Source organism: Vanessa cardui, chromosome 21 (assembly GCF_905220365.1).
Source record: "Vanessa cardui chromosome 21, ilVanCard2.1, whole genome shotgun sequence".
In the NCBI taxonomy this organism is placed as follows: domain Eukaryota; kingdom Metazoa; phylum Arthropoda; class Insecta; order Lepidoptera; family Nymphalidae; genus Vanessa; species Vanessa cardui.
The window spans coordinates 10930762-10944156 of record NC_061143.1 but is presented as its reverse complement, the minus strand read 5'-3'; the positions used below and the strand labels follow the sequence as shown (position 1 = coordinate 10944156).

General features: G+C 33.1%; 2 protein-coding genes across 3 annotated transcripts; one reads left to right on the top strand and one right to left on the bottom strand.

Moving 5' to 3' along the window:
• The first annotated feature begins 379 nt into the window (after positions 1-379).
• LOC124538961 (tol-Pal system protein TolA-like) lies at positions 380-2556 on the top strand. 2 transcript variants are annotated; one of them, XM_047116248.1, is made up of 3 exons: positions 380-786; positions 1173-1376; positions 1962-2556. In XM_047116248.1, the coding sequence occupies exons 1-3, from the start codon at positions 544-546 to the stop codon at positions 2289-2291; spliced, it is 777 nt and encodes a 258-aa protein (XP_046972204.1). In that variant the 5' UTR covers positions 380-543; the 3' UTR covers positions 2292-2556. The 2 variants fall into 2 exon arrangements, with proteins under 2 accessions (XP_046972204.1, XP_046972205.1); XM_047116249.1 differs by lacking the exon at positions 1962-2556 and adding an exon at positions 1645-1874.
• Positions 2557-2654: 98 nt separating this feature from the next.
• LOC124538904 lies at positions 2655-12969 on the bottom strand. The gene is made up of 2 exons (XM_047116161.1): positions 12794-12969; positions 2655-3948 (listed from the first exon to the last, which is right to left on the bottom strand). The coding sequence occupies exons 1-2, from the start codon at positions 12830-12832 to the stop codon at positions 2854-2856; spliced, it is 1134 nt and encodes a 377-aa protein (XP_046972117.1). The 5' UTR covers positions 12833-12969; the 3' UTR covers positions 2655-2853.
• Positions 12970-13395: the final 426 nt, after the last annotated feature.

The window sequence follows — 13395 nt, the reverse complement described above, 5'->3', positions numbered from 1 at the left end:
CCAGGACAAGTAGACATACTTTTAATCCTGGGATTCTCTAATTATTAATTTTCATATTTTTGCATAAAACTTACAATCCATGACAGAGTTAATTAGTGACTTAAACGTTTGTCATTATTTAAATGAAATTTTTTTTTAAATATAATTCTGTAACTGCCAGAAATAAAAACTACGTTAAAAAAGTTCTCATAAGAAATATAATAAGTGTTAAAAGACTTAGAATAATTAAGAAAAAGTCAAAAATAACAATATTTTTACATTAGTATAATCATTCTTAAAATATATTTTTATGTGTAAATAATACTAATCTTTTTAATTTTTATGTCACATCAAAGAAATCTTTAATAAAAGATCAGTTCTCATTTCAATTTCGAACAAAGTGTCACGTTTTTTTATTTCTGATAGTTGGCGAAAAGAATATTCTATTTCAAATGTCATACAATTTTTCCGATACATTTTAATAATAAACGCATGTAGTCATATACTTTTAACGAGGCAATTTGTAATTGCCGCTAAATATACACGAGGATTAAAAGTTTGCAAATGAAATATTGGGCTTTAGTGTGTCTGACGCTATTAGTGTCAGTACAAGGATTTCCGACGGAGCAAAGGATATCGGAGAAACAGCCATCGCAAGCAAACGAACTGATAAAACCGAATAAGATAAGAGAAACGCCTCGCGATTGTAAAGCCAAGTGTGCATCGAGTATCGCTCAGAAAGCAGCCGCTGAAGCTAAAGCTGCTCAGGCCGCTCAAAATGCCGCTGGTGCCCAAGCAGCTCATATGGCAAGTATCTAGTCGCTTATTTTTTTGCGCAGTGGTTAGAACGCGTGCATTCTAATCGATGATTACAGGTCCAAACCCAGGCACCACCACTGAATATTCATGTGCTTAATTTGTGTTTATAATTCGTCTCGTACTCAGCGGTGAAGGAAAACATCGTGAGGAAATATTGTATTCCACCAACCCGCATTGGAACAGCGTGGTGGAGTATGTTTCGGACCTTCTCCTTGTAGGGAGAGGAGACCGAGAATTTACAGGCTGTAGTTGTTGATGATTATAATTATAAAAAGTTTTATCTATAATTTTTATAAATGAAAATTTTAACCATTTCGTATGATGAATCTACCTTCTCACACCTTTCATTTATTTATTGATTTTATAAAATTTAGGTTAAGACTCAATTAGCAGAGAAAGCACTTCAAGCAGCAAAAGCCGCCGAAGCCGCACTGGCTGGCAAACAGGCCGTTGTAGAGCAACTACAACAAGAAGTGAAGGAAGCTGAAGCTGTAGTTGCAGAAAATACTGCAGCGATACGCCAACAGCAAGCTGCAGTTAATGCAGCAGTTCAAGCGGCCCAACAAGCTACAGCACAAGTAAGGCATCATTATTATTGTTTAATATAAGTATATTTAAGATTTGATGTAGTTTATATGTGCTTTATTTCCCATATCTATAGCTTATTCCTTAGTTAGATGCCATCTTCAACAATTCCTTTCCAATCAGGCTACATTGCAAGTTTTACGAAGTTTTGAAAAAGTCGCAATAAACGCACGCTTATAATATGTAAAATATTTGATTGAAATTGTTGAAGACTCACTATAAATGCGATTTCACTTCGTAAAACTTTGCTTTTTCTTAAAGGAACTGATTGGATAGAAGAATTGAAGTTAAAACAAGCGAGACTGAATAACACGGGAAGACGATGATTTGTGTGTCAATATGTACATTAGTAGCCGCAGCTGCCTTGTGTTCATGTACTCCAATACTCGTTAAAACGTATTTTGAAAAAAAATGTTGCATGCGCAAATAACAAAATCTTACGTCATTACAATTGTGAACACACTTAAATTATAGTTTTACTAAACATGAAATAAATTATAATTTTCATTTGCACTCAAATTTTATTTTATTGATTATACAATGTTATCCTTTATAACCTTCTCTTCGTCGTTCTGCAGCACAAAATATTGACGCAGACATGCCAACTTGCTGCTCAGCTTGAAAAAGCGGCGCTCTGCGTTTTAGAAAAGGTAAAATTCGGTTTACAAGAAAAGTGCCACAATTTGGCCGAATCTCGGTCTCGATTGGCTCATCTTCAACATAAGCTGCAATGTGCTTGTGCTGAATGTGCTGCTACCAAGCAAGCTGCTCACGCTGCATGTGAAGCCGCACGTGCTGCTTGTGGGAATGCGAGGAGGAAACGTTTGGTTCGAAGAAATATAACAGCAAAAAAACAATCTAATCGTCGAAAATCTGCCTCGAATGAAAACGTTCCGAAAATAAGTTAATTAAAAATTCGTACAGATAAACTCGACCTATACATCATTTAAAATAAATCTTCGATTAACACGATGACAGCCTGATGCAGGTTTTAGGAGATGGAGTAAGAAGTATTAAGTGTTTTAGATGATTAACGTGTACAGTTGTTTTGTTAAGTACGTATATTTAGTAAGCCGTTTGATATATCTACATTTCTTTAAGATTCCGATGTAGTTGATAGGAAGGTTTAATTTGTAAATAATTTATCTCATGTAGAATTTTATCTTGGAAAGGTTTGGCAATTAAAACACTTAACATCTTATATGTAATTATTATATGTAATGAGTTATAATAAATTACAAATAAATACGAAAGATATGACATGTGACAAAATTAATAAATTTTAGGGTTTTTGAAACATTAAATATTAGTTTAAAACTGTGCTTATTTTATTTAATGTAAATTTTATTTTTAGTATTGCTATAGAAGAAATCGCGTATGAGATCTACATATTTTGTACCAATATCAATAAGGATAGGTTTTATCGAGCTTATAAAACTTAAATTAAAAGTTTAATACTAGGGGTTAACACTAATTAACTATACTAAATGCATCATTTAAGTTTTGTGGACTGAATGCCACGTTACTGTGTTTATAGTTAACGTAAGGTGACATGGTTGCAGAAATGGCAATGTCTGGGTCGATAAATCCTCTATAAGGCGTGAAATCGTCATCATCGAAATTGGCAGAATAGCTAACGCGATGTTTTGGAACTATTCTTGCAGGTGGTTCCGCGTAGCGACCTCCTACTAATACTTCCTCTTCATGATCCGACTCAGACGGTTTTGGTCTTCGAGTTTTGATTTTAAAAGACTCTTTCTTGTAAAGAGGTTTTTTCTTTCTTTCAAATGGATCTTGATCGCCGAAATCCTTGCTGGTTTTATAATGTGAGTTCAAGCTGAAATCTTCGTCCGTTAAATCGAAGGTTTGGGGTCCCGTGAATGTCGGCGTTTTCTTTGAATATGCAACATTATTATCAAAGTTGTGATCTGATTGGAAATTGTGCCATAGGCTAAAGTCTTGACCGAAGTTGTTTTCTAAATTGTCAATGCCCGAAGTATCTGAGTAACCAGAAGGCGGCGCTTGATGTTCCGGAACAAAAGGATTTATAACAGATTCATCTAAAGGAGAGCCGTACGAGTCTGTGGGTGGTTCGCCAAAATGATGATTTCCTGACTGATAATCAACCATCAATTCTGTAGGGGGCTCACCGAATCCTGCAGGTTCTTGAGTGAAGTACGTTTGTGGTGACTTTTTAGGTGGACCATAAGTTTTGAATTTGTTTGGTTTTGGTGGACCATATTTCAGTTTTGCTGGACGACGCTTGTAGCTCGGTGGTCTATATTTTGGTTTAACTGGTCCTCTGTATTTTTTAATTGGTTTCCTTGGCTTGGGTCTGTATCTGTTGGGTTGATGAGGTGGGCCGTACTTGGGCTTTGGGCTCTTATACCGTTGTTTAGATATTCTTCTATATATAACTTTTGGTCTATGTTTGTAAATAGGTTCTATTGGAAAGCTGTCAATAAAAATTGCTGCATCTCTTTTAGATAAACGTCTTTCTGTTTTGATTTCCGATATTTCATGCGTTCGATCATCTGCATTTACACACGAAGAAGTTATTGTTATCTGTAAATAAAACAATAAATATTTAACAATAATCAATAATATGAGCCAAGATGGCCTAATGGTTAGAGCACGTACATTACAACCGATAATTGCAGGTTCAAACCCGTGCAACCATCAATTAATTATCATGTGCTTAATTTGTGTTTCTAAATCATCTCGTGTAAATGAAAACATCCTGACGAAACATGTCTAATTTAAATGAAATTGTGCCACATGTGAATCCATGCATTGGCGCAGCGTGGTGGAATCTGCTCCTAACCTTCTCCTCAAAAGGGGGGGCCTTAGGCCAGCAGTGGAAAATATAGACTGTACATCTCATGTTAAACAATAATGAAGTTTCAGTTCTGAACCTTATGAGTGTATAGCGCTAGTTAAATATTTAGAATATTAACTTTAAATGAAAGACACAATCTATTGTTTTTTTTTTCTAATTAAATCTAAGCTTTCACGAATTTGCATGAGTATTTATGTGTCATCGTGATTTACATACAAAAAGATTTCATATTTTTCCTCGTGCTCTTTTGACTTATATTTGCATTAAAGCGTTTTTAACTTTCTCCGTTTATTGTAATCGCTGAGCCCCGAGGGTCTTAGGTCTGGGTGGAATATATTTAAAGAAATGAAATTGATTTACAACGGTAATAAGAGCTCTACTTATATTTGTTGCATGTATTTTATATTGTTCTATATTATTCTGGCTATATTCTATTTTTGAACTTGAACGCATTACTTAATTAATAGAATTTGGCGGTTAATCCCGAAATCTTTAAATACTTTCATATGAACTATAATCTTAGTGTTTATAGAAGTTTTGAAAATCGGTGCTAATTTTTTACACGCACAAACAAACTATTTTGAAGTACAAGATATAGGTACAGTTGTCGGAGTAATGTCGAGTAATCAATTCACACTTTCCTTCGCTTTCGTTAGTGTAAACAGATGAAGTAGCAACATGTCCCAAAAAATATTATAAAGATCATTTTACTTTTCATATATTACTAGCGACCCGGCTTCGCACGGGTGCAATACTAATACTAAGCATACTACAGAATTTGATTATTTACGTGACATTAGAAACTTTTAAAATTATCAGTGTTTCTTTACTATATTGTCTATGTAATGTCAAAAACCTTCCTCTGGAATCACTCTATCTATTACAAAAAACTGCATCAAAATCCATTGTGTAATTGGGACAGACAGCGGTAAGTGAGACTTTGTTTTATACTATGTAATGAAGTAACAATATATTAATGCAGCTAAAACCTAGAGCATGTGCTAGTTCGATACATTGATAACTAACATGCCGACCAACAGATGTTTTTAGCACAGTCCAGCACAAAATAGTTCCCAAACACACGAATATTTAGATTTGGTGGGTTCAAATCTAAACATCTTTGTAAAATAAGTATCAAATTATCACAAGCTGATATATGTTAATTATAATAACAATAAAAAAACTAATAATTTAATCATTAGGAATAAATATTTCTTAAATTTTTCATAACGCAGAAAGTGTATCTTTTATTTTATGTATGAATTCATAGACGCAATGTCTCACAATTAAGTGAAATTCGTTAACTATTATGTCAATCCGATAACTGACATGAGAATGTCTGTATAGTACGACACAACTTAGATGTAGCATCGGCATATTCAATAAAACCGATTACTGCTGATATATACAACCAATAGAAATAGCTTCTCACGTCAATTCAACCCGAGAAAGCAAGTGCGTAAATCGACGTGTCAAATTGACGAATATATTAAGTCATACGATATTACAAGTTATTACGTTTGTCTGGAGATCATATTCAAATATGAAATAAATTTATTTCATAATTTGGGATAGCGTACTTAATTCGGATGTAATCGGTTTTATGAATTTTGTCGATGCTACATCTAAGTTGTGTCGTACTATATGTATTTCTGATAAAACTTTCTCGTATATCGATGAAACTCTTAATGATATTCAATGAATAGTAATAACAGTGAAGACGATTTTTTAACTGATGTAGTTTCCATATTCACTAAAAGGCTTGTTATATTATTTTGATTCAGACTGTTGATTTGTTTGTTTTAACAATTAGAAATTACTATTATGATAGTATTATATAGTTTCTTGAGACCTCTGCGGCAGACTTTGTTGTACACCGAGGTCCCGGGTATGATGCCCGGCCGAGTCGAAGCAGAAAAAGTTCATTAGTGTTCTACGTTGCCTTGGGTCTGTGTGTTTGTGGTACCGTCTTACTTCTGATTTTCCATAACACAAGTGCTTTAGCTACTTACGTTGGAATCAGAGTAATGTATGTGATGTTGTCCAAAATTAATATTCATTTATTATTTATTTATCTGTTTACATACCATATTAATTAGATACATATCTACCTTTTCAAAACTATATGAACTCATTACTGTTAATATTTTTACATATATACAATTATAATTTAAAGGTAACAAATATTCTTCATTGTGTATTATGGAAACTGTCACTAAAATGAATAATATCAGAAGTAGACATGCCATAAAATAATAAGGGATTTTCACAATGGAATCCAAAAAGAAACAACCTAATTAGTCCACGGCGAATTATGGGTTGTATTAAACTAATCGTGTCTTATAAAATGATTGTTTCGTCTGTTTTCACTTACGAAAGCGAACGAAAGTGTGACTTGATTGTACATTAAATCGTTAGTTATGCTACAATTGTAGGGTTCGGTTGTACTTTAAATTAGACGAGCGACAAATTGGAGCCGTATTACTAAATTTCTTCAAAACATACATCATTGTTGTTGTTTAATAACAAGCTGTGCCCGTGACTTTTTATGCGTTTTGATACAGCAAAAAGGTTTTGTTACATCAGCTTTCTGCCAGTGAAACCAAATATCATCGGTTGACCGAAGAGCCCGTAGGTTAGATAACGACTAAAACCCTCAAATAGCAGACTTCACACCCTTGATCATCGTCGCCGAGTTGCCAGCTTATTGGTTTTTTATAGGATACACTTTGGAGAGTGCTCGAAGGCTCTTTTTGAACTAATTGAGCCATCTCCATTCCTTTATCGGACTACTAGGCACAGACAAAAGTTTCACCCATTCATTGTTGACATACAAACAGTCGAACTAAATGATTTTACAGCTCGTTTTTGGTGAGATTTTATTTTTTTATTTTTTTTTATTTTATTTTATGGAATAGGTTGGCGGACGAGCGTATAGGCCACCTGATGGTAAGTGGTCACCATCACCCATAGACAATGACGCTGTAAAAAATATCAACTATTCTTTACATCGTCAATGTGCCACCAACCTTGGGAACTAAGATGTCATGTCCCTTGTGCCTGTAGTTACACTGGCTCACTCACCCTTCAAACCGGAACACAATAGTACTGAGTACCTAGTAGTAGTAATTTTTCCTAATAAGTTAAACTCCGCCTTTAACAGTACAGTGAACAGGTATCTTTTGGATGGGGCACCTTCGTCTTTATCTACACTTTCTATCAGGTGAGATGGACGACAAAAGCATATTCCATTAAAATATGTATAAAAAAAAGAAAAATGTGAAAGTCCCGTCAAAATGGCGAGCCGTTCCAGAGATTAGCCGGAATAAACAGATAGAGAGACAAAATATTGTACAGAATGTTATTTTGGTGTATATACCGTCTATACTTACATAATTATGTATGTAAAAAGCAGTTATTTCAATATTACAAACAGACTCTCCAACTTTTTTATATGTATTTATCTTTAGGAATGTTATAGAGCATGTTTTTGTATAATTGAGATGGTTATATGATCGTGTTAATTTTAACCAAAGTGAGTTCAGTAATCAAGCAACATAGTTTTCACTTTTGTTTGTTTATATGTCGTGTTCAAAGGTAACGGACCGGATTATTCGTAAAGCATTATCTATAGGCTGTATAGCGATCGAACTTTGCAATTTTATATTTGTCAAAGACATTTAACATAAAGGATGACATTCACAAGACCCGCCTTTACCCACCTCTGGTTTATTTACTCAAATCGAGTTGTGTAATATACAGCAAATCAAAAACAACAACAACAACAGCAGCCTTTTAATTTCCCACTGCTGGGCTAAGGCCTCCTCTCCCATTAAGGAGACCGTTTCGAGCATATTCCCTGTTCCAATGCGGGTTGGTGGAATACACATGTAGCAAAATTCTATGAAATTAAAAACATAGTTTGCTCACGTATTTTTCCTTCACCGAGCACGAGATGAATTATAAACACAAATTAAGTACATGAATATTCAGTGGTGCTTGGGTTTGCACTCGCAATCATCGGTTACAACGTTCTAACCACTGGGCCATCTCAGCTCGTTGTATCAAAAACAATCCTAGCAAAATCTACCGCCAAATAACGGTACTCAGTATTGTTGTGTTCCGGTTTGGCTACAGTGAGCCAGTGTAACTACAGGCACAAGAGACATAACATCTTAGTTCTTAATGTTGGTGGCACATTGACGATGTAAGGAATAGTTAATATTTCTTACAGCGTCATTGTCTATGGGTGATAGTGACCACTTACCATAAGGTGGCCCATATGCTCGTCCGCCAACCTATTTCATAAAATAAAAAAGTTTGATACAATTAAGTACCGGTTTCAACTATCACATTGAATTTCGCGATAGTGTACTAGTTCGCTGTAGTTCTTAGCCTAGATTGATGCTCCGACCGCTGCTATGTGATCCATGACCTATCAGTTTTCTATGGTAAGTTACATGCGTCTCATATGACAAATATTTGCCCCAGTTTGTTTTCACTTGACTAAATAATTACCAATCCATGTCCACAACCTATAATACTTCACTGAGCTCACTCACGATATCATGATTAATCTATACATGTAATAAAATTGGTGTGTCTGTTTGTAATATAAAAATAATCACATTTTACTTAATTCACATGTAAGTGTTTGTTTTCGTGTTTGTAAGTACATATACCAAAATAACATTTTTTTTTTAATTTTTGTTAGTCTGTTTGTTTCGGCTAATCTCTGGAACGGCTGTACCAATTTTGACGGGACTTTCACAGCACATAGTTGATGTTATAAGGAGAAACTAAGGCAGCAACAATAACTATGTTAAATTAAAACGCGTAACAGCTCGCAGGAATAGCTTGTAAATTTATAAAACTTATCTAATAAAGAGTTTATGAATATTCATAATTTTAAAAATAGAACACGAATCGATGTAGCCATCCAATATAAAATATGCGTGTGTTTGTTCGTTACGCTTTCACATCTAAACGTTATAAAATTTAACATCACGTTATAAATGATACAGGACAAAGAGGGTTCCCTATACTCTTCCTTCTCTTAACACGGAGGCGAAGATGCGGGCGTAAACTAGTAAGCAATAGCCTTAATTGTCAATTGAGCCATCACTATCAGGTACAATAAGCCCTAACATTAAGATTCTTTCGATGACAGTATGTTAATATCTTACTGCTGGGCTAAGGCCTCCCCTTCCTTTGAGGAGAAGTTGTACCACGCTGATTCAAAGCAGGTTAATTGACAATAATAAAAGCAACTTTTCTCAGGATTTTCCTTCCTTTACCACAGAGGAAAAGATGCAGTGTAAATGTAATTAAACACATGAATATTTAGTATTTGTCTGGATTTGAATCTATAATCATCGGTTAAGATGCACGCCTTCTAGCCACTGAGCCATCTTAGCCAGTAAGATTAAGAAAAGAAAAGTAATTCTATTTAATTTCTAAGGTAAGTATTACAATGGCACGTTTCCATAAAGTATTTTCATTTTAGAAATCCGGTCCAAATTTTAATATCAAATTTTGTGCTCGAAATATAATGCTTTTTTTTTTGCTATTTTAATAGCTAACTGTTTTGCTGACGCTACGTGACGGACTGTGAAGTGTGACCTGAATTTAAAATGTGTGCCTACTTTTTATGGAAATTAGGTGTAATAGAGATCTCTTTTACTTTTATTATCATTACATATAATTGCGAGTTTAATCTGAATATATATTTATTACTAGCGATATGACCCGGTTTCGCACGGGTGCAATACTGGTACTAAAGAATATACTACAGAATTTATTTATTTACGACATCATAATAGAAACATCTAAAATTATCAGTGTTTCATTACTACAGTATTATATACAAAAAACTTCCTCTCGAATCAGTCTATCTATTAGGAAAAACCGCATCAAAATCCGTTGCGTAATTTTAAAGATCTAAGCATACAAATTGACAGACAGCGGTAAGCGACTTTATACTATGTAATGATTTGTATGATCACCGTTCCATTTCTTTACAAAAACAATTATGAGACATTTTTAGGAATTAAAGAGCAATTAAATATCGTAATAATTTCATTTTATAATGAACAATTTAATTCAATCAATCGCAAAATAAATCACAGAGATATGACGCTGTTCAGAGCACATGCAACACGCAGCGTTCAATAAAACTTTTTACGTCTTTTATAAGTGGAAGCATCCACTTTCTTATTGTTTTATGCAAAATGATATTTGTATTAAATGTGTAAGTAATTACTTTTCAATTATTTATATTGTAAATGTAAAAGTAACTCTATCTATCTGTCGCGTTTTCGCAACCATACCGATGATACGAATTTGATGAAATTTGGTATGAGGCTAATTTGAAATTCAAAAACATAGGCTACTGATTTGGTTGACATATGACAATCAAAAACCCTTAAAAGCAAGTGAAGACGTGGAAAACTACTAGTAATCTAGAAATTAATGCTTAAGCTGTAAAGTTTATAGATTTTCTTTTTTTTTGTCTCCATAGATACTATAATTATATTTTTGTGTAATATACCTACTACTTTACTTTATATAAAAATATGATACTGAATACAATGAATGCGAAAAAACGCTTCTAAGATTGATTTTCAAATTAAAATTAAATTGCTACGAATATATTTAACGAGTTTTAAAGAAAGTTTTTACCAAAACATTACCTATCACGAAATGTGTAGATAATAAAAATAAAAGTAAACTCTATGTATTTATTTTTTGTATAACATAAAAAGATTATTGTAAATTAGATCTTGGATTCACTTGTTGATAAAAATTACAATTAAACAACTTCATCACGATGTTTTCATTGACCGCAAATCACGAGATGAATTACAAACTTACATTAAACACTCTTTTGCTCTAATTGTGCCTTTATTTAATTCCAATTAGATTATCCTGTATTGTCACAAGGAATATTATTTTAAATATATACTATATACTAATTATTATTAGTAAAATATAAATGTCGCTGTCTAACGAAGAAGAAGGTACTGTATTACTATGTATATGACTATATATGAGTGTGTTCGGTATTTTTTATTTGAAAAAAGTAACAATTTCGGAAAATTCAAAACGCCGCATTGTGAAGTTTATTTCAATAAAAGTGATTTGATTTGATTTGGTGGTAGATGTACCATCACCAGTAGGCAGGACATTATTTTATATGGGTATGTTTGCCAAGTGTGTGTTGAATCTCGGGAATCGAATACGTAGCCTCAGTAACTGAACCCAATTACTAGATCAACAGTGGAGGTACTATGTTCTATATAACATTAGCAATACATATTTTTAAGGTTTCTCTAAAAGTGGTCTAGTTTGTGAGGTTGGGCTTTTTATCAAACCTGCAACTTTCACATCTCTAGGCGAATCGTAAACAACTATTAAGCTAAGTCCTACGATACAAAAGCAATATTTACATCATGCTTGCTATTAACTGGTCTGCTTATTTAGGTTTAGCTAACTTTGCTAACTGAGCATTTGCTGGTAAAATGAAATACATTAGAGAATATAGAAAACACAACCTCTCAAAAACAATAATATATTTAAATCATGGTAAATTAATAAAATAGTGCCTTACAGATACGGCTAAGTAGCAACAAATATATGTATAACTGGCATGCTACTAAATAGCGTACGTCCTCAAAGGTATACGCTTTTCATATTAAATAAAAATCATTTTATAAAAAAGTGGAAGTATACGTACATTTATACATACATACTTCCTTATCCATTATATCTTTTAAAATGAATGTCCAAAAGAATGACCAAAATTGATAATAATTACTGTAATTAATAGTTTGTTAGAGAGATATTGATATTCTGTATTGTGTTTAAAACATTCACTTTTATGATATCGAGAAAGTCAGGTTAACACAATTTCGCGGTTAGGTTCAAAGAGCTTAATGATAAGCCGCGTCGCTTCCTGATCTAAACTTGTATATTCTAAGTTAGCAGATAATCCATCTTATTTTTCCTATAGTATCATATCACAAACGAGTAATCTATGATAATTTTCGAGACTCAATTCGTAGATGTAATAATTATATATCTATTTTCATTTATGATAAGACCTTATGTAACTACACATTCATTAATTTGCGACAAGGGTCAATGACTTTTCTGATGTGTTGTCTTTAACGCGAGAGAACCTTATTAATATAGCTAGAATAGCTTTTAAAGCCTTTGACTAACATTGAGACTGTTTATTATAGAACTAGGTTAGATATTGACTTATGGCTTTTTTCATTACCATTGGAAGGATGGTTGCCGCGCTTGAGCGAACAAATTAAACAATAAATAGATTAAAAAAAAGACATTAATTAATAACGTTATTTGCATTATAATTTAATGAATATCAACGCCATTATCATATTACGTTTTTAGGAAAAAAACCGCGAAAAAAAACGGCATTTTATTTTAAATAATTATAGACCTCATTAGTTTCATATAGTGTTTTTTTTTTTTTTGTAAATTAAACGTCATTTAATTTATTTAAAATAAGAACATGTCGTATTATTAAAAGTTTGATATTCAACTCACCGTAAATAAGAGATAACAGAAAGCGTCCGTTATTTGCATATTAAGATCACAAAATTATACTAAAATAAAAAATAAAAACACTTCCTTTTTTAAACACGAGAAACAAATAACATTATATTTAAATATTATTTTTTTAATATAAATAATAATATTATTGTTAAGACGTTGAATCCACTCGAAAGTTCGCTAGATAGTGAGGTGCGTATTTCAGATGGCAGGAGGGCTGCCGAGTGTGACTGCTGGATATAGAGTTGTTATTACCTCCTTTCATATTGGTCTTAATATATTTCTAACTACAATTAACGACGTATAAGATTACTTAAAGCAAATTAGCTTGTTATGTATATATTTTTCACTAATCTTTTGTTTTAGATAAACAGATATTTGAAAAGAAACTTAGATGGAAGGACCTTTAAATTTGGTTCGAACATGGCGAAAGTTGAAATGGAACGCTTCTTCTTAAATATTAAATACGTGTACTGACTCAGACCACTCTGTGGAACCAGCTTTTACCAGCGGTTTTTCTGAACCGATACGACATCACTTCACTTGGTGGTAGGGCTTTGTGCAAGCCCGTCTGGGTAGGTACCACCCACTCATCA

Bases quoted from the DNA above. Each gene is read 5' to 3' on its own strand.
- LOC124538961 (XM_047116248.1), top strand. From the start codon at position 544: ATGAAATATTGGGCTTTAGTGTGTCTGACGCTATTAGTGTCAGTACAA. The intron at 787-1,172 runs GCAAGTATCTAG...TATAAAATTTAG, and splicing joins GTGCCCAAGCAGCTCATATG to GTTAAGACTCAATTAGCAGA. The intron at 1,377-1,961 runs GTAAGGCATCAT...GTCGTTCTGCAG, and splicing joins CCCAACAAGCTACAGCACAA to CACAAAATATTGACGCAGAC.
- LOC124538904 (XM_047116161.1), bottom strand. From the start codon at position 12,832: ATGCAAATAACGGACGCTTTCTGTTATCTCTTATTTACG. The intron at 3,949-12,793 runs GTGAGTTGAATA...TTTTATTTACAG, and splicing joins TCTGTTATCTCTTATTTACG to ATAACAATAACTTCTTCGTG.